General features: G+C 40.9%; 1 protein-coding gene across 1 annotated transcript in view; it reads left to right on the top strand.

The window, feature by feature from the left end:
• Positions 1 to 20,079, top strand: part of GAD2 (glutamate decarboxylase 2) — a 74,332-nt gene extending 54,253 nt beyond the window's left edge. Inside the window, 4 exon segments of the mRNA NM_213895.2 lie at positions 2,261 to 2,410; positions 9,285 to 9,392; positions 10,012 to 10,101; positions 19,467 to 20,079. Of these exon segments, the coding sequence (NP_999060.2) occupies positions 2,261 to 2,410; positions 9,285 to 9,392; positions 10,012 to 10,101; positions 19,467 to 19,640 (522 nt within the window). The 3' untranslated portion in view covers positions 19,641 to 20,079.

Below are 23,694 nucleotides of genomic sequence, written 5' to 3'. Positions count from 1 at the left end.
CAAAATCAGAATTACCATGATCTAAGGTCTGACTTAGGGTCAATAAAAGGAATGCTCTTCTAAAATTTAAACTGCCCAAAAGGCAATGAATGATTTATGTGTGAGTGACGCCTCATCTGGGGGAGGTGACTGAATGGAGATTGGACAACCACTTATCATTAAGAGGATAAAGAGAGGGGAGGGGGTGGGAATAACAGACATACCACTGTATAAAATAGGTGATTAATGAGAACCTATTGCAGAGCACAGGGAAATCTACGCAATAGTTTGTAATAACCTATATGGGTAAAAAGAATGAATATATTTATACGGATGACTGATTCACTTTGCTGAACACCTGAAACTAATACAGCATTGTAAGTCAACTGTACTCAATAAAATAAAATAAATTTTAAAAAGAGGTTAGAGAGATAAAAGGAGAAGGAATAGATGAATAGCTCTAGCATCTCTGCTGAATCCAAGAGTACATGATGCTCTGACAGCATCTCCCTGATAGGGGACCAAGGAATAATGCCATGTGATACGATGATATTTAAGTATTCTGTGATAAGAGAGTCCTTGGTTTTCAAAAAGCTTGGGATGTATTTGATTAAAAAAGTTATAAAATAAGTTTGATTATTTCAGGGCTTATCAGAGCCTTTAATTGCTGCCATGTATTATAAATATCTGAAAAGAAGGCATTTATGTTAGCTTCCTAAGCTTATTTGACCGTTGGAATTTCTTTGACAGCAACTGTTCAGCTCTTCCTGTATTTAAATAGTTTGAGATATGACTCAGAGTCAGGAATATTATCCCCCCTTTATGTGACTTTGTGCAATGAGACTGTTGCTGTCCAACCTCTTAGAGGTCATGTGCTTTGAGTTGCTTTTCTTCAAGACCAATCCAGGGTCCTTCTACTGCTCTATTGCAATTACATTGTATTTACTTTCTATTAGTCTCAAAAAAATAATGAATTCCACTGAACGTGAAATCCAAAGTACAAGACTTAAACCATTTCTGTTGTCTACCTTCTGGGTACACAGTTCAGTCTTTCAGGATCTAGATCAAGTGTTAGTTGCCTTTTAAACTATTGCTTTTGGAATGGATTTACAATGAGATCCTGCTGTGTCGCACTGAGAACTGTGTCTAGATACTTACAACGGAGCACGACGATGGGAGAAAAAAGTACATACACATGTATGTGTAACTGGGTCCCCATGCTGTACAGTGGGGAAAAAAAAAAGTGTGTTGGGGGAAATAACAATAAAAAATAAAATAAAAATTTAGTTGCATTTTGTTTTAGCTTGGATAACTTTTGAAAAGGGTTCTCACTTCTAACTTCAACTAAGTGATCCCACTTGAGTCTCTTCTCTTGTCATGAGTTACAAAAGAAAAAGTCGATGCCAAAGATTCTGTAAAATCACAATTAAACTGTAGATTAGGAAAGCATCAGAGTCTTCCTGTGCTTCGTGACAAATTGAAACGTGGTGAGTTGACTGGTGATGCTGTTTTAGTCAGAGAACATGATTCATTTAGTGAAAGAGTTCAGTCACTTTGTCACCCATTTTCCATAGTAAGTATGTGATGCTCGGGCAAATAAATGGTCATTGATAATGAAACTTTCCACTGTGACTACCTTAAGCAGCTGAGTATAAAAACATAGTACTCAAGCTTTAACCACTCTTCAGAGACCAACATAAAGTCTGAAAGATTCGTCATTCAGGACATCTCAGAGGAGCAATGTCTTTATTCTTTTATATGTTAGCATATAAAATGATAGCAATGAACTGTCTTAAAAACGATGATTTCCTTAAAGAACTCAAACTCTTACTGCTAAAAGAGTACTTCATCTAAATAGGAAAGAAACAGTAGAAAAATCACACTAATAATATTTTACAAAACCAAAAATCTCCAAAATAGTTTGATTACAGCAAAATCAGAACACCAGGATATTCTCTCAAACAATGAACATTATACTCTCAATTTAACTTTAAAAAAAAATAAAACCTCTCTTAAAAGGAAAGTAAAAATATAAATATGCCTGTCGTTAACCTCTGATAACATTTAACCCTAAGCCATTTATCCTGTAGAGCTGACGTAACACAGCAGTCCATACTGTTCCGATATTGGCCTCTTTTTTTTCTCATTTGAGTCTTTCTTTTTCTTCCAGGGTATTCAACACCTCTCTCTTTTTTTTTAAAATAATATCCACCACAATGTAAATCAAATAGAATGCCCAGCAAAGTCAGTGGTGTTTCCTAAGTTTTCTCTTCTCTTCTAGGGGTTGATGCAGAGCTGCAACCAGATGCATGCCTCCTACCTCTTTCAGCAAGATAAACACTATGACCTGTCCTACGACACTGGAGACAAGGCCTTACAGTGCGGACGCCACGTTGATGTTTTTAAACTCTGGCTAATGTGGAGGGCAAAGGTGAGCACGTGGGGGTTGGCTGAAGGTCAACTAAAAGCAGAAACTGTATCTGGTGCCCCTTAGTTTGACATGTTAAAAATTGATTTCCGAAGTGAAATAACTTATCCAAGATTACATTCTTTAATCCTATAGATGGGCAAGAATATAAGAAAAACCCATTATGTGCTTTTTTAAGCCAAATTGCCCTCTAATGCTCACTCATCTAGAAAACCAACCATGCTGCTTTATATGGCAGAACCTCTGGATTCCTAAGAGGTGTTTCATTGTTGTTCTTGTCCTAGCACATGGCTTTTACCCAGTGATTAATGGCTTGGGTAGATTGTATGCAACCTTTTTGTTTGGAGAACAAAAAGAAAAAATTAAAAACCCAGCATGATAGCTTATTTTTGGCATTTCGTGGGTAACCTCTAGTTAGAAAGTATTTTTTTTTTTCAAAATCTCTGTAACTACCTACTGACCTCTCTTTGTAGCTCTGAATTAAACCATAGATGATCACCCCTTTCTCAGAGATGGAACTCTGTGACTAATGGACTTGATTTTAGCTTTCAAAGCTCATATGCATATGGTTAAATGTAAGCAGGCTGGAAAGATCAAAGATTTTATTTTTCATTTTGACCAGATTCCTAACTTAAATGCCACCAATCAGTGACTTCCCACCTCCCACAGGAGGCAATGGCCAGAGCCAGCGGGACTTGCTTGAAAAACCCAACTGCTAGAAAAATCCAGCCATTAAAAGAGGACATGAGGGGAGTTCCCGTCGTGGCGCAGTGGTTAACGAATCCGACTAGGAACCATGAGGTTGCGGGTTCGGTCCCTGCCCTTGCTCAGTGGGTTAACGATCTGGCGTTGCCGTGAGCTGTGGTGTAGGTTGCAGACGCGGCTCGGATCCTGCGTTGCTGTGGATCTGGCGTAGGCCGGGGGCTACAGCTCCGATTCGACCCCTAGCCTGGGAACCTCCATATGCCGCGGGAGCGGCCCAAGAAATAGCAAAAAAGACAAAAAAAAAAAAAAAAAAAAAAAAGAGGACATGAGGGACTTTTGACAAAGAAAAGTAGGAAAAGGAGAGATCAGAGAGAAGCTGGCATGCCCTGAGGTCCTGAGTGTTTGGCAAATGGTCTACACATTCAGCATGAAGCTTTCTAAGTAGCCTACGCAGAGGTGACAGGTTCAACCCCATAAGAACAAGCAAATAACTTCGGCAGCTGGAAGAGACCACAGAACAGGTCCTTCCTCAAGTCCGTGTAAAGAGGTATAGACCATGTCCTCAGCACCCTGTCCATAGGCTGTTGTCTATAAAACTGTTCAAAGCAAATGGAATTGTCTTAAATAGTTCAGAGAGGCAGGTGGCTAACAAGAAAAAGAGGAGGGAAACAGTGCAGTCCACAAGGATTTTAGGGAATCTTCTTTAAACCCATCCTGGAAAAAGTTTTCATTTTGTGCATTAAGATGGTCTCGCTTAATGCACAAAAAACTCCTAGATGGTTTCTGGGGATGGCTGGAGTACAGTCTTCAAGCAAGCCCCCTTGATGTATTTCCCCTGGCTGAACTTTCTCTAAATATTACGGAATATCAGGCCTCTACCTGGAGCGAGGCCCAAGGTGAGTCACTGCCCCATAAAGGTGGGTGATGAGTGGGCTCAAATCCCTTGAGCTGGCCAGGGGACCCCTTCCTCTTTTGAAAATTGAGAGCATGACAAGGGCACCTATATGGTTCCCCCCCAACCCCACCCAAGATGAAACTCATTCTGTTGGCAATGACACTTTCATTTGGCAAAATTAAATCAGCCAAGAATGAAGATTATTGGTATACTATCAAGCGGTTTTGCATTTCATTGATTGATGGAATTATAAAATGACAAAGGCAAATATCAGCTAGTAAGTTGAGGAAAGCTTGGTCTCTAAATATTGTTCAGCATCCCTCTTTTTGTCTCTTGGTCCTGTGGTGTTTTTATTAAGATGATGATCATTAGCTATATTTACACAAAAATGTTTCTGCCATGGTTCATCAGTTCCTGCTGCTCCTTTTCCATCTGAAGCCTCCTTGCCAGTATGGTGCAGCCGGCTGGTTCTCAGAGAAATAACTCAGAGGACATCAGGTGTGAATTAAACAGCAGGACCAAATAAAGGCAAAGGATCCAGTTTCTAATGGGCAGAAATACAGGCACCAGTAAAGGGGATAAAAAGAGAGACAGAGAAAAATAAAAGATCACAGTAGCTGCATAACTTACGGACACATATTTTTAAAATTCCTCATGCACACCCCAAACCCATCTAAATGGCAGAAACATTCATTTGGCTTTCAACTTTCAACCGTGACAGCGCAGGCAATGTCGTTCTATTTTGCATCTGCAAAGACAATAACAAGGAGGAAGAGGTGGACGTGGCATTAGTCAGTAAACCCTCTTTTATCAGATACACATGAAGAATACAATGTTCCAGTGAATCCACACTTTCTCCTTAGTAAGATTAACCCCTGAAAAATAGTAATCTAAGTATTAAACCACTATTCTTTCACCTGTGAATAACAAACAAAGCTAATGCACTGAAGACAGCCATCATGTCCATCAAGTCCAATACAAGTGGATTAGAGCAAATGTATGGGAAAAAAAATTGAGCCTCCTGATGTGGAATGCTAGGAAATGTTCTGGATGGTGATGTGATTTGTAAGCTTTTCGCTGGTAAAGATACCGTCTGCCCTCAACTGTCTTCTCACTGGGGAGACCTATTTTGTATATATTTTATTAGAGAATCCTAGGACTTGATTACTTTTCATCTTGGCAGATTTCTTCAGTGGTAGACAGGGAAAAAAAAAAAAAAAACACCTTAAAAGTTGTCCCCTTTTTTAGGCCTACAATGATGACATAGTATGTAGCCACTGAATTTTCACTGTAAATCTTTGTGTTTCTATACCATTATGCAAATTGGCAGATTTCTGTATAGTTTTCAGTAATTGGCCTCCATAATTACAATGTAGATAAGAGAGGGACTGGTAAATGGCTGAGGAAAAAACAACAACAGGAGAAAACTATTAAAGGGAAGTGGATATTGACACCCTTTGCTGAGTGACTGGATGTTCCCTTTCTCTCTAAAATATTAATTTATTTTAATACGTGGATATTGAGCATCTGTTATTGTGCTTGATGTTGACCAGGACAGGGGGCTCCAGTGTTCCAGGCAAGAAAGATAAATGCACCGATAACCATCACAAAAGACAGGTGACACCTGATTATCCAAGAAACACAGACACACCTTGAAGAGCTAAAGAGTGGAGGATTCATTCCTAATTTGAGAGCCAAGAGTGGTTTTCAAGAGGTGACCTTGGAGATGGTCTTGAACAGGATAGGTGGAATAAGTAGGATTTCGACCAGCAGAGCTGGAAAGAGGACGCCACAGGAAGAAGGTCCAACAGAGGCTAAAGCATGCATTCAGAGCTAGCAGAGAGTCTAAGGTGACTGAAGGAAAATTAGGACGCTACCATCCAGATGAAAAGTAAAAGGGCCTGAGTAGGGTGGAAGCAAGAAACATGGAGAGACTAGCAAGGAATATGGTCATTATTTCAGATGCAGCATCTCTAGGGGCAAGAGCATTTGGAGAGGGTTTTAAGAAGCAGAGAGGAATCACAAGAAGCCCGAGTCAACACAGGTGCAGAGGTAGGATCCTGGGGGGCCAGATGGCTGCAGAAGATAATACAAGCAGTGCTTGTCTTCCAGAAATTCTGACCTGGGAATCAGGCCCTTAGGATCTATAGTTTTAACACAATTCATCTTGTTCTGATATAGCTGGTTCCTCAGAATATTCTCTATAAAAACTGCCCCGAGATTAAAAGGTATACTTCATTCATTCATTCACTCATTTATTCATTCAACACATAGACATTGAGCATCTCATATGTGCCTAGCACTGCTGGCATGAGGGATGCAGTAGTGAACAAAAGAAACACAAATCTGTGCCCTGGTGGAGGATACATTTCAACCAGGTCCATCGAAACCAATCCTAGGAGTGTGGGATGAAGGAGAAGATGAAGCTCTCCTGAAGCTCCTTCAGCATAGCCCTGGCACTGGGATCCTGCCTTCCACCTAGAAGTGCCCCTCTGAGCCTTCACCTTCCTTCACAGCAACTAGGATCATGGAGATGTGATGCTCAATATGGTTTTCTATGTGCCTTTGTCTTTCTCACCAGAAGAGCTGTGTAGTATACAACTTTAACAAGCATTTAATGATTGAATGAATTTTGGAGAATCTCCTAAAAACCCGCAAAACCTTGAAAATAAAATACGGATCTTATTCCCATAAATACCCAAAGTGAAAGGGGAACCCAGGCATTTAAGGGCACATCACAGTCCCCATGTCACTCCCCTTGTACTTCCTTAGCCTTCAACTGACGGGGCAGTCAGATTGTATCTGAGCATCTGCCAGGTGAAGTCTTAAACTAGCAGAGACTGGTCCATGGTAGTCCCACTCCCTTTGCAAAACAGCCACTCTCATTTCCAGAGCGTTCCGTTTCCCTCACTATGTCTCTGAGTGAGAAATCAGACACACACCATCATTGCCATGTGGCCAGTGAGGTTAGCCAAGGCCATGTGGCTGCACAGGGTCAGAGTCATACCAGTCCTGGACACATCCTGGATCAGGTCCATGCAAGTGGAAATCCAACTTTAGATGAATCCAGAGGATCCAGTTTGGAGAACAATTACCTTTCCTCCCTCTTACCTAAAGTCCATCCCAGCTGGACCCAAACTGCCAGATCACTCTAACTCGGTCCTAAATCCTTGGCACCCACAGGCTCATGGAGCGCATGGGTGCCTGTCTGAACATTCAGGCATCAGCTGGGCCCGTGGAGTCATCAGGAACCAGCTTCCTTGAACCAGTCAGCTACGGTGACAATCTCCAAAGAAATGAATTTCTCAGCGCCTCAGTTCTCTTTAATGCAGCTTGTTCTTAAACTTGTTTCAGATGTATTTTTTTTTGTTTTTTTTTTTTTCCCACTGTACAGCAAGGGGGTCAGGTTATCCTTACATGTATACATTACAATTACAGTTTTTCCCCCACTCTTTCTTCTGTTGCAACATGAGTATCTAGACATAGTTCTCAATGCTATTCAGCAGGATCTCCTTGTAAATCTATTCTAGGTTGTGTCTGATAAGCCCAAGCTCCCGATCCCTCCCATTCCCTCCCCCTCCCATCAGGCAACCACAAGTCTCTTCTCCAAGTCCATGATTTTCTTTTCTGAGGAGATGTTCATTTGTGCTGGATATTAGATTCCAGTTATAAGTGATATCATATGGTATTTGTCTTTGTCTTTCTGGCTCATTTCACTCAGTATGAGATTCTCTAGTTCCATCCATGTTGCTGCAAATGGCATTATGTCATCCTTTTTTATGGCTGAGTAGTATTCCATTGTGTATATATACCACCTCTTCTGAATCCAATCATCTGTCGATGGACATTTGGATTGTTTCCATGTCCTGGCTATTGTGAATAGTGCTGCAATGAACATGCAGGTGCATGTGTCTCTTTTAAGTAGAGCTTTGTCCGGATAGATGCCCAAGAGTGGGATTGTAGGGTCATATGGAAGTTCTATGTATAGATTTCTAAGGTATCTCCAAACTGTTCTCCATAGTGGCTGTACCAGTTTACATTCCCACCAGCAGTGCAGGAGGGTTCCCTTTTCTCCACAGCCCCTCCAGCACTTGTTATTTGTGGATTTATGAATGATGGCCATTCTGACTGGTGTGAGGTGGTATCTCATGGTAGTTTTGATTTGCATTTCTCTTATAGTCAGCGATGTTGAGCATTTTTTCATGTGTTTACTGGCCATCTGTATATCTTCTTTGGAGAAATGTCTATTCAGGTCTTTTGCCCATTTTTCCATTGATTGATTGGTTTTTTTGCTGTTGAGTTGTATAAGTTGCTTATATATTCTAGAGATTATGTTTCAGATGTTAAATGTCACTGGCTATGCTGGGTCCCCTTCTACCTGAGATGAGGCGGCTGGCCATGTGTTATCACCATTACAGCTGCTTCCTCTAGTTTCCAGGATGAATGACTCACTGGCAAGCCTGTTCTAAGAATTTCTAGGATCAGCATTATTAGCTGTTTTTCTAAGCTTTTCCTTGGCACTCCACAAATACCAAAGGAGTTAGGAGTAAAGCCCTCTTGAAAAGTAATTCCCTAATGTGTCCTGTTGTCAGTGAATAGTTCCAGTCCAAGGCTGTTGTGTTGATTTTCAAGAGTCTATATCTTGGGCTTCCAAGAGCTGGGAACTAAAAGATCTCTGTGATAATGTTCACCCTGTGCAGACATATGAGTAATTTATCTCTAAAGGAGAGACCTCATGTCCCCTGCAGAATGACAGCCTAACAGAGCATCTTCCTGCCCCTTCAGATTGATTCATTCATTTGTCCAGTATTCCTTGAGCACCTTACCTATTTGTTCTATAATGGGGGTACCTCAGTGAACAAAAGTGGAGTCTGGAAATGTTAAATTTATCTGATGGGCAGGGACTAAGCTAGCATCCTGGTTTGGAGGTGGGGGCGGTCTCTGATGATGCTTCTTATCTGCAGGAAAAGCACAGCCGGCCCTCCTGTCATTAGTGACTGCCATAATTACTCCTCTGAGCAGCAGAGGCAAATTTTCCCCTTGAGTAATCAAAATAATTGCCTGGGGAATAGAGGCTCGGGAGGCACCTGAGGGGAAGAGCAATAAAGGAGGAATAATTGCCAGAAAAGCCTCTAACAACACACTCTTGGGTAAAGAAAGTGCTGGCCTGAGCTAAGACCGAAGGAGCAAAGAGACTACCAGTGTCCAGCCCGCATCTCAGCCCGAGAGCTTGCCCACCTCCCTCAGCCTGCTATGCTTTCTTCTTCTCTCATGTAGGGGACAACTGGGTTTGAAGCACACATTGATAAGTGTTTGGAGCTGGCGGAGTATTTATACAACATCATCAAAAACCGAGAAGGGTATGAAATGGTGTTTGATGGAAAGGTATGGATTTTGATTTCTGCTAAGTTCAGTCAATTGCAGTTCTTATCACTGGTACTTTTTTTTTTTTTTTTTTTTGATGCTAAGAAGTTATGAGGCAGGTAAGTGGGACCATTACAAAGGAGAAGCGGGGCCCAGGGGTCAGGGTATGGAGGAAAAACTCACTGAAGTTCCCATGTGGCTCAGCGGGTTATGAACACAGCTAGTATCCATAACGATGTGGGTTTGATCCCTGGCCTCGCTCAGTGGGTTAAGGATCCAGCATTGCTGCAAGCTGTGACGTAATTTACAGATGCAGCTCCAATCCTGTGTTGCTGTGGCTGTGGCACAGGCCAGCAGCTATAGCTCCAATTCAGCCACTGGCCTGGAAACTGATCTAGTGTTACATTGCTTCATGCTGCAGGTATGGCCCTAAAAAGGAAAAAGGAAAAAAAAGAAAAGAAAAAATCAAACTCACAAAAGAATGACTCTGTATAATGTCATGAAAGTCGATCATTCCAAAAGTGATTGCAGATTTAAAAGTAGGAATTGTATTTGAAGCTGCAGAATAGATTTTAAATGTCCTTGGGATTTTCAAAGTTGCCAGTTTGGGCCGAGTATGAATCTCACTTTCCTCTCGCAGCCTCAGCACACAAACGTCTGCTTCTGGTATGTTCCACCGAGTCTGCGAGTGCTGGACAACAATGAAGAGAGGATGAGCCGCCTTTCCAAGGTAAGGATGCAGGCTCCTCTGATGTGTATCTCAGTGTGTATATGGGGCCTTTCGCAGGCAGGTCATTCTTAGGACAGACGTGGATGTCTTTAGGGGAAATCCATCTTTACCTTTGGTCATGAGCCTACTGCCCTGTGGGTTCCTGCAGAGCCAGGACTTACTGAGCTTGTATATTCAGACTTTTTGGGCAGGGGGGGCTGCCCCCAAGACATGCAGAAGTTCCCAGGTCAGGGATTGAACCCATGCAACAGCACCGACCTTGAGCCACTGCAGTGACAATGCCAGATCCTTAACCTGCTAAGCTGCAGGAGAACTACTATCCAGATTTTTTATAACAACTCGACTTGCTTCCGTTTTCTGAGGGCATGTTTATGACAGCTTAAAATAAGCAACTAGGTCAAACCTTCACTGGCATTCATAACTTGGCGAGAATCTGCTGAGGTTGACTGATCTGCCAAGAGAAGCTGGTGCTCAATTACAAGCCCAGAGGAGACTCCAGGCACGAGAAATGGTTGGAAAACAAAGCGGCTGCTGATCCTCTTGAGATGCCAAGGTTAGGGATACCTGTCGGGGTCTGTAGAGCTGTGGTGACCCCCAGGAAAGCAGGGCAGGCGGTGATGATAATAACAGCCATGGTTGGAGTGGACGCTGCGTCCCATGGTTGGAGTGCTCAGCTTTGATCTAGTGTTACATTGCTTCATGCTCAGAGTGGCCCAACTCAGGGAGCACTATGGTCTCCCCATTTGGCTGATGGGGACACTGAAGCACAGGAGGAGAAAGTTACTTTCCAAAACCCACACTGACAGATTGCAGAGCCTGAAGACTTGAGCTTCAAATTCTGTTGTGGCCAGTAAGACACTTAAAAACTCTTATCCTCTCCTGCTTTCAACACGTATACAAAGGTGAAATTTGGTTTAAGATATACACCATAGAGAATCTTGAAGGGAGGTAAATGCACGGGTCCACCTCCCCCTGTCAGAGGAACAGGAAACTGGGGACGATCATGTGCGTTTGGATCTCAGAGGGTTTGTTGCTTGGTCGATTGGTTGGTTTGGTTAGTTTTTAATTTACCATAAAGGCGGGGACTTCCTCCTGTCTGTGCCCAGAGCAGGGAAGGTCCTTTTACCCCACTGTTGAGGAGCCCAGGCTGGAAACACATAGTAAGATTTTTTTTCTTCCTTTTCTTGGCCGCCTCGAGGCATATGAAGCTTCTGGGCCAAGGATCAGATCCGAGCAAATGCTGGATCCTTCACCCACCATGCTGGACTAGGGACTGAACCTGTGTCCCAGCACTCCCAAAATGCTGCCGATCCCGTTGTGCCACTGTGGGAGCTCCAATAGTTGAGGTCTTTAAATCAAGCCTCCTGATTAGAAAAATGGTTCACAAGCCTGGCTGCACATTAAAATCAACCTGAGGCTTAAAATAAAATACAGGTGACATAGTTCCCATCATGGCTCAATGGTTAACGAACCCGACTAGTATCCATGAGGATGCAGATTCCATCCCTAGCCTCACTCAGTGGGTTAAGGATCTGGCATTGCCATGAGCTGTGGTGTAGGTCGAAGGTGCGGCTCAGATCCAAAGTTGCTCTGGCTGTGTTGTAGGCCGGCAGCTACAGCTCTGATTGGCCCCTTGAGAACCTCCATATGCCATGAGTACAGCCCTAAAAAGATAAATAAACAAGCAGGTGACCAGATCTTACCCCAAGAATGTAATCTGACCAATTTTTCCTGGGCTCAAGAATGGTTCCAAAAGCTCTCCAGGTGATTCTAATGAGGAACCACTGACCTAGAAGAACACATGGAAGAAACTTCTAGAACTAAGATCCACGGTGCATGGTTCTGGAGTGGGAGGCATCGAGGTTGTGTGTGAGGCTTTAGTGAAGCTGGTTCATTCCAGCAAATCAAGCCCAGGAGGCAGGAAAGAGTGAGGGTGAGGGCCACATTGCATAAGTTGATAGATGCAGACCTGCTGTCATTTGGGCAGAAAGAATTCATATTTTTTCTGAAAGTTCTATGGCGGTTTCTCCCTGGTGACTATTATCTTAATAATGACTAATTTTGCTTAACAGCTTAGGTAGAAATGAGATGTTTCCATTGTTCTTGGCTTTCATTTCTTTAATGAACCTATGGACCAGACCGGGAATCCAGAGAGGAGTTTGGCTGATTTCATTTATTGAATGGATTCGTTATTGCTGGGCTGAGTGATGGGGCAAGATGGAAATATAGACCAGAGAGGGTTTTCTCATTGTTTTCTGAGCAAAAGTCAATTCTGAGGTTCCCCCATTTAAATACAACTCTCTTCAAACACCTCCTTAGATTTTAATACATCACATAAGCTGTGATGGGAATAGCGATTATTTCTTGAGAATTGCCATTAGAATATTGGTAAACAGTTTTTATACTGTTGGCAATTCAAATTTGAAAGTCTCTGGGGATTGCAAAATGAGTTCTCTTTATTGTTCCCTCTCCTGGGACTCCATTTTCATTACTTGAACAGAGAGAATTCAGCAATTCAGAATTAGAAATGATAAGAGAACACATAAGGAGTTCCCTGGTGGCTCAATGGATTAAGGATCCAGTGTGGTCACTGCTGTGGCTTGAGTTTGATCCCTGGCCTAGGAACTTCTTTATGCTGCAGGCACAGCCAAAAAGAAAAGAAAAAAGAAAAAAGAAAACCACATATAATATCAAAGTTAACTTTTGTTCATTAGTGTCAATAGTTTTTGATAGTTTCAGAAAAGTTTCTTATTAAATGTGAGGTCCTTAAAATGCAGTGTTTAGGGCCAGTAAAATCTGTACACCACACACACACACACACACACACACACACACACACACACAATCCCCCAGGGAAAAGAGCTGGGGTAGGGGTGGGGGACATATCACCTGCTCTATCCATTATGGTGAATAGCCACAGGTAGCTGTTTAAATCTAAATTAATTAAAATTAAATTCAACTTAAAATTCACTTCTCAGCCTCATTAGCCATGTTTTAAGTATTCAACTTGTGAGTTGAGGCTAATGTATCAGAGAGCACAAGCGTAAAACATCTCCATCATTACATAAAGCTCTCTTGGTCAGCACTGATATAGACCCCAAATGGGAAGAAATTGGGCATCTTCTGAGCCATATGTGATCAATGAGAGAAGTTAAATTCTGGACCTAACAAGGCAGAGGCATTATTCTGTGCCCTCTGGCCTGGTATAGAACTTAGTATACAACAGGCACTTAAAAATGTTTGTTGAAGTTCCCATTGTGGCTCAGCTCTTAAAGATAAAGAGAGGATTCTCAAGGCAGCAAGAGAAAAGCAAAGTGTTAGTTACAAGGGAAGCCCATAAGGCTATCAGCTCATTTCTCTACAGAAACGATACAGGCCAGAAGGGAGTTGCAAGATATATTTAAAGTGCCGAAAGGAAAAAATTTGCAACCTAGAATACTCTATCCAGCAAGAATATCATTTAAAATAGAAGGGGAGGAGTTCCCGTGGCGGCGCAGCGGAAACAAATCCAACTAGGATCCATGAGGTTGTGGGTTTGATCCCTGGCCTCGCTCAGTGGGTTAAGGATCCGGCGTTGCCGTGAGCTGTGATGTAGGCTGGCAGCTGTAGCTCTGATTAGACCCTAAGCCTAGGAACCTCCACATGCCGCAGGTATGGCCCTAAAAGGACAAAAGACAAAAAATAAATAAATAAAATAGAAGAGGAAATAAAGAATTTCTCCTACAAACGAAAGCTAAAAGAGTACAGCAATACTAAACCCATTCTAAAAGAAATACCGAAAGGGCTTCTCTAAATTAAAAAAAAAAAAAAAAAAAGAAAAAGAAAGTAAGAACCCAAAATAGTGTTCGTGAGGATACAGTTTCGATCCCTGGCCTCCATCAGTGGGTTAAGGATGCGGCATTGCCACAAGCTGCAGCGTGGTTCACAGATGCAACTTAGATCCGATGTTGCTGTGGCTGTGGCATCGACCTCTGCTGCAGATCCTATTCAACCCCTAGCCTGAGAACTTCCATGTGCTGCAGGTGCGACTCTAAAAAGAAAAAAAGAGAAACAAAACTATTTGTTGAACTAAAGTGCCATTTACACAGTCCAGAATAGGGAATGGAAACACACTTAAGAAACCTGCCACAGATGCTTTCCCAGTGCTCACACAGGCTTGAAGACATGTATCTCGGTAACAAATAGTTACTGCCACAAGGAGCCCACTACAGCTCCATAAAGGAGGTGAAGAGGAGAATCTGGTCGCTGCATTTTCTGCTCCCAGTCAGGACTGTGAAGGTGCAGGCGGCCCATTGTCACTGAGGCCAAGGGGCATAGAAGGCCTGGGGTCCCTGGGAATGGGACCCCCATTCAAACACGTTAAGACAAAGGCAGGAGGCAGCAAGGAGAATTCCTGGCAGGGGTTCACCAGACAAGAGGGCCAGGCCGGTATATTGATGACCTTTTGTGCTTCTGGGTTTTTTTTTTCTTCATCATCTTCTCATATTTTAACTTTTTATAATATTTGATCACGATCTGCATCTCTTCTATCAACTTTTATAGTCCTATACTGACTGATGGCCTTTCCAAAGGTCAACCGTGGATTTAAAAGTATGTTGGTCTTTTTGTAAACTATTATATTTAGAATGGATAAGCAATGAGGTCCTACTACACAGAACAGGGAACTATATCCAGTCTCTTGGGATAGGCTATGATGGAAGATAATATGAGAAAAAGAATATGAATGACTGGCTCATTATGCTGTACAGCAGAAATTGGCACAGCCCTGTAAATCAACTATACACTAATAAAAAACCAAATTTAATAAAATTAAAAAGTACTTTGGTAAGGAGAGGCAAGATAAGGATAGGAGAGTAAGAGGTACTAACCACTAGGTATAAAATAAATAGGCTATAAGGCTGTATTGTACAGCACAGGGAATATAGCCAATATTTTATAATAACTATAAATGGAGTATATAACCTTTAAAAATTGTGAATCACTCTATTGTACACCTAAACTTATATATTATAAATCAACTATGATAAAAATACAAATAAAAATGAAATAATAAAGTTTATGGGAAGTATTTTATTTTTTACTGAAATATAGTTGATTTACAATGTTGTATTAATTCCTGCTATATAGCAAAGTGATTCAGTTATATGTATATTATTTTTTCATACTCTTTTCCATTATGGTTTATCATGGAATATTGAATATAGTTCCCTGTGTTATACAATAGGATCTTGCTGTTTATCCATTACATTACTAACTATTATATATAATAGTTTGCATCTGCTAACCCAAATTCCTAGGCAATCCCCCTCCCACCTTCCCACCCTCTTGGCAACCACAAATCTGTTCTCTATGTCTGTGAGTCTCCTTCTGTTTCATAAAAGTTAATTTGTGTCTTATTTTAGATTCCACGTATAAGTGATATCATATGGTATTTGTCTCTTTTTTACTTACTTCACTTGGCATGATAATCTCTAGTTCCATCCAGGTTGCTGCAAATTACCTTACTTTTTTCTTTTATGGCTGAGTAATATTCCACTGTATATATGTACCACATCCTCTTAATCCATCTATCTGTTGATGGACATTTAGGTTATTTCCATGTCTTGGTTATTGTGAGTAGTGCTGCTATGAACATAGGTGTGCATGTATCTTTTCGAATTATGGTTTTCTCCAGATATATGCCCAGGAATGGGATTGCTGGATCATATGGCAGCTCTATTTTCAGTTTTTTGAGGAACTTCCATATTGTTTTCGGTAGTGGCTGTACCAACTTACATTCCTACCAACAGTGTAGGAGGGTTCCCTCTTCTCCACACCCTCTCCAGCATTTGTTCTTTGTAGAATTTTTGATGATGGGCATTCTGACTGCTGTGAGGTACCTCGTTTTAGCTTTGATTGCATTTCTCTAATAATTAATGATGTAGAGCATCTTTTCATGTGCCTGTTGGCCATCTGAATGTCTTCTTTGAAGGAATTTCTATTTAGTTCTTCTGCCCATTTTTCAATTGTGTTGTTTGGTTTTTTGTTGTTGAGATGCATGGCATGTTTATATATTTTGGAAATTAAGCCCTTTCTGGTCACATTGTTTGCAAATATTTTCTATAGGGAGTATTTTTAAAAATACATTGGCAAGAAAATAGACTGGCCTCACATATAAGGTAACTCTTTTAAAGCTATGTTATTAAATGTACTGGGGAATTTTATTGTTGAGACTTTAATGTTTTCAAATATCTTATTTATGATTATTCTACTGTCACTTTTCAAAATTTCTCTCACCTTCGAAGATATAAAAACAAAAAGTTTGTAACACATAATGAAAAATACATTTCTGTGAAATCTTATTTTATGATGCTTTATTCTGATCCCCCTGGAGGAAACAAGTATAGATTCAAATTATGGAAGAGTTCCCTGGTTATTGCTTTCTAAAGAGTTGAAAAAGCTGATGGCACAACGGAGAAAAGGGTATCCTAAAACTCCCCAAAGGACTCTTGTTGATTAAGCCTTTAGTAAATTGCACACAGCCCCTCTTTTCCTAACTTTCTTAATTCAGCAAAACCAAGAATGTGACCCCCCCAAAAAATTCTAGAACAAAATTAAAATACTACATACTCATCAGAATAGTTTTCCTTCTTAACTTGCAGTTAGTGATTATGCAATGAAGATGTCCCATGTTCCTGCCAATTTTAGTCCATCAGCATTTTCTGGAAGCAACCGAAAGTCGTATGTATTTAGTTCTGCCAGCCCAGCTAGCTTTAGGAACTGGAGGGTTTCGATCTTACTTTATGCCAAAATCTGTTCGCAATGATGGCTGGTACCAGAGGTTAATCTTTTAACCTTTGATTTGCATTTATTTGAAAATTTCAAGTTGATCAACCTTCATTAATCCCATTCTTATGTGTTCTTACTTCGGTTGCCATGAAAATGAAATCAGAGATTGATTCACTAAGCATAATCATTGTTTTATCAGTGCTAAAGAGCAAGCACAATTTATGCACAAATAAAAGTAATGAATAGTTATGATTGTTGCTTAACTTCCTGCAGACACATGGATTTGGAATTCCTTTTCAGATTTGGGACTTCCCTTCCCGGAAACACATTGACTTGCTATGCCTTACAGCACAAAGCGATACATTTCATGTCCTTGTGCTAAAAGATTCTAGTGGATTCATCTTCAGAACTTAATTCCAGACTTTAAATATTTAAATTCTTCTTTATATTTATTCCCTGGGATGAGCCTGATACCCTGCATACATCGTTAACCCTTTGGGTGAAAGAGGGTCAACCCACACAGAAGCGTTCCTCTTTATATTACCTCCTTGTGGCATAAGGAAGGAGCAGGAAAAGATGGAAAAACTTGTTAATCTAGAATCAGAAAATCTCGGTGTTGGAATCATCATCTAAAATGGAGTCATTCATTTTAGATGAGAAAATTAGGCTCCGGAAGTGAAATGAACATGAAGGTCAAGTCTGGCTTTGGCTTTGGTAACTAACAAATAACTGGGCCTGGTGGGAACCATGTCAGTTTTGCACATTGAATACTTTGAGGATTAAAATCTCACTGTAAACCAGTGATTATGGAAGTATTGATGTTCAAAAGTCACATGTTCAAAACACCATTCCATTTGAACCTATCCTTCATTTAAGATGAATCCAGCTGTGATAGAGGCATGGTTCCCATATTAAACTGAGTTGCCGACTGGTAAATCTAACATGAAGTCTAAATCTTTCCTGAAATCTACGTTCCTGGCTACATTTTCCACAATGAACCTAAAAGATCAAATGTTATATTTACAAGCTCCAGTGGTCAAACATGTGGACACATTCTACCTACAGTGGGACATAATTTAAATGTATGCCTCATCCTAGGAGCTGCTGCTTGCTTTTTTTTTTTTTTTTTTTTTTTTTTTTTTTGCTTTTTAAGGCCCCACCCATGCCACATGGAAGTTCCCAGGCTAAGACTGTAATCAGAGCTACAGCTGCTGGCCTACACCACAGCCACAGCAACACGGGATCCAAGTCTCATCTGCAACCTACACCACAGCTCACAGCAATGCTGGATCCTTAACCCTCAGGATCAAGACCAGGGATCGAACCTGAGTCCTCATGGATACTAGTCAGGTTCATTACCACTGAGCCACGACAGGAACTCCCAAAGAGTTCTTTTATGCTACTCTTTACAGTCAGTGAGGGCTCAAGGAACCCTCAATGTGCATGCAGTGCTGTGCTGATAAAAGTAAAAGACACTGTCCCTGCCTTCCAGGAGCTTACAGTTGACAACCAAAGATGAGGGGTATTTTCATAAGTGAGGGGACAATAGGAAATTAGAATACAGTCAGAATCTATGGATAAGGATCATGTACTTACAACATAGAGAAAATACTCTAATGGACTATGGAAGTCAGGAAAGTCTTCCTAGCAGATATGGGACGGTGACGAAGCCTTAGAATCTGCATAGGATACAAAATGGAAGAGAACAAGGATTCTAAGAAAAGAGAACAAGTGTGACACTGTGAGACTGAGGACCAGTGAAAAGGGATGAAAAATATGTGCGGTACATCCAAAAGATATTGAATAAGTAGGTCTTGTCAGAGTTGCAGATTCATCGGAGGTAAGCACTGGGAGATGAGTCCTCACAGCTGATGGCAAAAACAGTGAACAAGAACTTGACCTTCATTTCACATACAATAGAGGACCAAGGGCTGAAAGCATCTGTCTGGCATAAACATGGTACAATCTTGCCTGTGATCCGATTCTGTAACGCCCAGTGCATGTGGATGCAGGTTTTTTGCCTCAGCTGATTCTTCATCATCACTAGGGAGTATATTTCAAAACATCGTATAAACTGAGGTAATGCAAAAGGAGGAAAAACCAGAATGCTTGAGGGTCTCAAGAAAGAAAATTGCATTATGATCTCAAAAGTCTGCTCATTTTCATACATTACTTGATAGTGAGGCTTATCTCTTGGTAACCATTTTCTGAACTATGTCTTATGTCCATGTTTTTAATCTTTACTGAGGGGGAGAGAAAAAAAGTCTCCTGAATGTTGTGTCACTAAACTCTTTAGTCTTGGAGCCAGCCCCAGATTCTTCCCATTCTCCCAAAACACTAAGTAGAAAGTCAAAGATTCGGTGACAAGCTCCGGATAGCCTATCACTGATTATCCCTTTAGCACCTTCTAGATCTTAGATGTATTCAACTGCTCCAGCCCTCTGATCCCAAGAAAGGTGGGAGGCAATTCCTCCAAGAGAAAACAAATATGGTTCTGGCTTTTAAAAACTAAAAGTGCTCCTTGGTATTGTGCTCTTTGACGAAGGGAAGAATCCCCGGGAGAAACGGTCTGGTGGTGGGTCTGGTCTCTCCCACAGGTGGCTCCAGTGATTAAGGCCAGAATGATGGAGTCCGGGACCACGATGGTGAGCTACCAGCCCTTGGGAGACAAGGTCAATTTCTTCCGCATGGTCATCTCAAACCCCGCAGCAACCCACCAAGACATTGACTTTCTGATTGAAGAAATAGAACGCCTTGGACAAGATTTATAATAACCTAGCTCACCAAGCTGCTTCAGTTCTCTAGGTAGACAATGAAGTTGTCACAAACCGTGTAAATGTATTTGTAGTTTGTTCCAAAGTAAATCTATTTCTATATTGTGGTGTCAAAGTAGAGTACAGTTTAAAAAAAATCAAAAGCAAACAAACATTGCTCCTTTTCAGAATCCTTTCTTAAGTTAAGATTACCTCTCTAATAATTAGTGACAAAAGGCTGTGTGCTAATCAATAAGGAAAAGCTTAATATTGTTATAAATACTTCCCTTACTTTTAATATAGTGTGCAAATCAGAGCTTTATTTTCACTTCAGAGTAGTAGGATTGAATAGTGCCAAATTGCCCCTGAATCATCAAAGGTTCTTTGGGGTGCAGTGAAAAGGGTAAAGTAAATATAAAATGTATGTTGACAATAAAAAAAAAACTTTTGCCTTTTTCATAGTAGTAGGAAAAAAAAGTTTCTAATTTACCTATAGCAACATTTCAAATGTATTTAAATACATATAATTTTACAAGAGGAAAATATATATATTAAAAAGAAATCCTATTTTTTAACATATAGATTTTTATTTTGTATGGGTTATACAAACTGCAGGGGCAGATATAAAAACTAAGCCAGATTTTTTTTTTCTTTCTTTTAACGGAGGCACAAGAAAACTCTTAGCTAAGTTATTTTGAAACATAGGCCCACAAAATTCTCAAAAGGTATGTCCCCTTCTTTCTGTTCACTTTATGGCTTATCACCTCTCCAAAGTTAGTATTATAAAACAAACGCAAAAGAGCACTGCAAGTTCTTTAAAAATGATTGGTCAGACTGACAATAAGATTCTCTTCCCATTTAAGTTTTTTACCCACTTAACCTCAGCGGACCCACGAAGTCGGCTAGGCATGACAGCCAAGCTTCATCATAGATTCAATTAGGGATAATCATCTCTTTTCTGCTTTCCAGTTCAGCCTGTTTTGAACAGAAGGTTGATGCTAGTTCTTGAGGTATTTGCCCTAACAGTATTCCTTTATTAGGTCATTTGGATTAATTAGAGAAAATAAAAATAAAATCTCATCAGCCTGAGCAAAGAGGAATGAAACACACTCCAGAATGTAGTGAGCCCAGAAAATTAAACTTGACCTTAGACCTCTGTGTGAGGATAATGACGTCATCCTGGATGCCCTATTGCCCCCGCCCAGGAAGGAGTCATTTCCCTCCCAAGTAATTGCTTATCCCCATTCTCTCCCCATTCCGACCCCCCAAAGTCTCTCCTGCTAAACTCCCCATCACTGCCATCCCAAATAATTCATTTCTATTCCATGGCTGGTTATTTTCCTCTCAGGAAATGAGCTCCTCAGCCAGGATTTTGAGACTTCATCTTAAGACCTCCTTTTATCTGTCTCCCATCAAGATCCAAAGGGACCAGAGTATGCGGAGACAAGATGCTCCTTAGAATTCAAAATAATATTTTAAAAGCATCCTTCTGCCCCTGCAAACCTGATGGAGAGACTTGAGCTAATGAGAGCTCCCATAGACATCATCAGATTCCAAGTGTGAGCGGGAAACCTCTGGACCTGTATGTGCAGATGGCAGATGCATGTTTAGAAACATTTGTCCTTTCTGTATGGTCCAGTCAGATCAATAGTCAAGAAAACTATAGGTATAGGAGGGAAGAAAGTGGAGCCTGCCCTTCAGAGAGAAAAGCTCTCAAATATAACCATAGGATCCAGCCACCTGAAATTGCCATTAGCTCACCCCTCCTCTACTCCCAGGCTATATACAAAAATGTTGATACTTGAGATGCACGTAGCTTTGGGCCCTTTCTATCTAGGAAACTCATGAAATCCTTCTGACTCTCAGAAGAAAACTCTTTATCTGTGCCCCAGAATTTCATGAAGGAATAAGCCTCCCATTCTGGGCCAAGCATTCTTTTCCTTTCTAGAAATTGGCTGTTGATAATAAGCACACAACTGCCCACCTGTTGTGAGCCATAGGCCAAAAGGTCCCATCTCAGAGGCAGAAATACTAATGATCAAACCCACCATCCTGCTTGAAGGAGACGGCAGAGCCCAGGGCCCTGATCTGGACAGACCCCTCTCCACTCCAGGATGCTTCTACCTAGCAGGACAGATTCTCTATGAAAGGCACCTGCTTTTTTACTTGATGGGATGACAGAATTTAGAGGAGGAACATTTGTGCCTGTGTATGAAATTCCAGCAAAGTAGTTTTTACCAATAGCTAGTTTCCCCCACTCCCCTGCCTGTTCCAGGCTCTTCCCCAAGTTTGCTGGGAGCCTTGCTTAATCCTATGCAGTGAAATCCTACCAACCGTAATCCAGGGAAGCAGATAAATAAAAGCCTGATAGGTCCAGTCGCTTAATAAATATTTTTAAAGGTAGGTTTATGATTCACTCAGGAGGGAGTGAGGGAGGGAAGGAAGGAAGGTTGTTTTGAACTCTAGCCCCAATTCCCAGTGCCAAAGGCCTTTGTGTGGGACCATTCTTTCCAAATGTTAGAAAAGTTTGGTTTTAGCTTTAATCACAATTGACATGGCCATTTTCATTTAGATAGCAATATTGTGTTTATTATTTTTAAATACTTGAAAAAAAAAGTGTGGTATGTCTTTATTGGTGACACATAAATGGTATTCACTTCCTGGACGTCTCAAGGACAGGAGAGAACAGGAAATCAACTACGTGTGTAACTGTGTTGCCTTTATTACACTGCTAGTACTATCTCGTCACCTCAGATTGGGGTTGTGCACTTTAGATCTGAACTGTACAGTGTTGCCAATCAACCTGTGTTGCTGTAAAAGCTTGTACAATATATTATTGATGTGTCTTTTCCTGTGTGGTAAGTGTACTGATATTCTGAGAACCACATTCCCTTCTGTGCCTGGACTCTCTCTCTCACCCTCTCTCTGCTAAACTGTGTGCCCTCCACCTCAGCTCTGACAGAATGCCCTCGGCTCTGCTCGCAGCTCAGAATCCTCCTATGAGAACTGTGTGGTTTCATAAGATGCAGAGAGAACGCTACTTGAGTGTCTCTAAGAATAGAGGAAACCAACATGGAGCATTGCAAACGGCCAACGTTGCAGGCACTGTCCCTGCTAAGATTTGGAGGAGGTGCTACTCCTCAGAAAATGGACCAAGAAAGCACAGGTGTAAATACAGCAGCAGGACAAGGAACCCTGGAACCTAACAGTGGGTATCATCTTGCACGTGCCCTCCTGTTGTCAAATGCTAAGTGCCAACACTGTGTATTGATTAGTTCCCCGTGCCAAAATACTGTTCCCAGTTGGTGTTTCTGGAAGACATCCACATCTCCCCAGCATCACTCCATTACTAAAGACAGAAAACAATAAAAAAAAAATATATATATATATAAACATGTGGCAACCTGTTCTTCTTACCAAATATAACTTGTGTATGATCAGAGTATTTTACTTGTGTTGTCTCTCTAAACCCAAATAAATGTGTAAATGTGTAAACATCTTAGGCTTTGGATGCTTATTTCTGGCTTTGCCATGTGGTAGGGTTTGTTTTTACTGAATTGCCTGCATGAAAGCCCCTTCACTTGCCACTGAGCTCAGAGCATCTTTGGGTCTTTGTTGGAGGAAAAAAATCTCTTACTTTTTTTTCAAAAGTTTTTCCCTTTTCATGTTACGTATTTTTTAATTTTATTGAAGTATAGTTGATTTGCAATGATGTGTTCATTTCTGTTGTACAGCAAAGTGATTCAGTTATACATATACACATATCCATTCCCATATGGGTTATCACAGAATATCGAGTAGAATTCTCTGTGCTATACTGGTCACCATTGACCATCCATTCTGTAAATAGTGGTGTGCCTATGCCAATCTCAAACCCCCAATCCTTCCCTCCCTGATACTTTTCCCCTTTTGTACTCCATAAATGTGTTTTCTAAGTCTGTGAGTCTATTTCTGTTTTGTAAATAAGTTCATTTGTATCAATATTTTAGATTCCACATATAAGTGATTTCATGTGGTATTTGCCTTTCTCTTCTGACTTAGTATGATAATTTCTAGTTCTGTCCATGTTGCA

The sequence above is a fragment of the Sus scrofa genome, chromosome 10 (genome assembly GCF_000003025.6).
Source record: "Sus scrofa isolate TJ Tabasco breed Duroc chromosome 10, Sscrofa11.1, whole genome shotgun sequence".
NCBI classification, from domain to species: domain Eukaryota; kingdom Metazoa; phylum Chordata; class Mammalia; order Artiodactyla; family Suidae; genus Sus; species Sus scrofa.
Note: the sequence above shows the minus strand (reverse complement) of the source record. Positions and strands in the feature narration are given on the sequence as shown.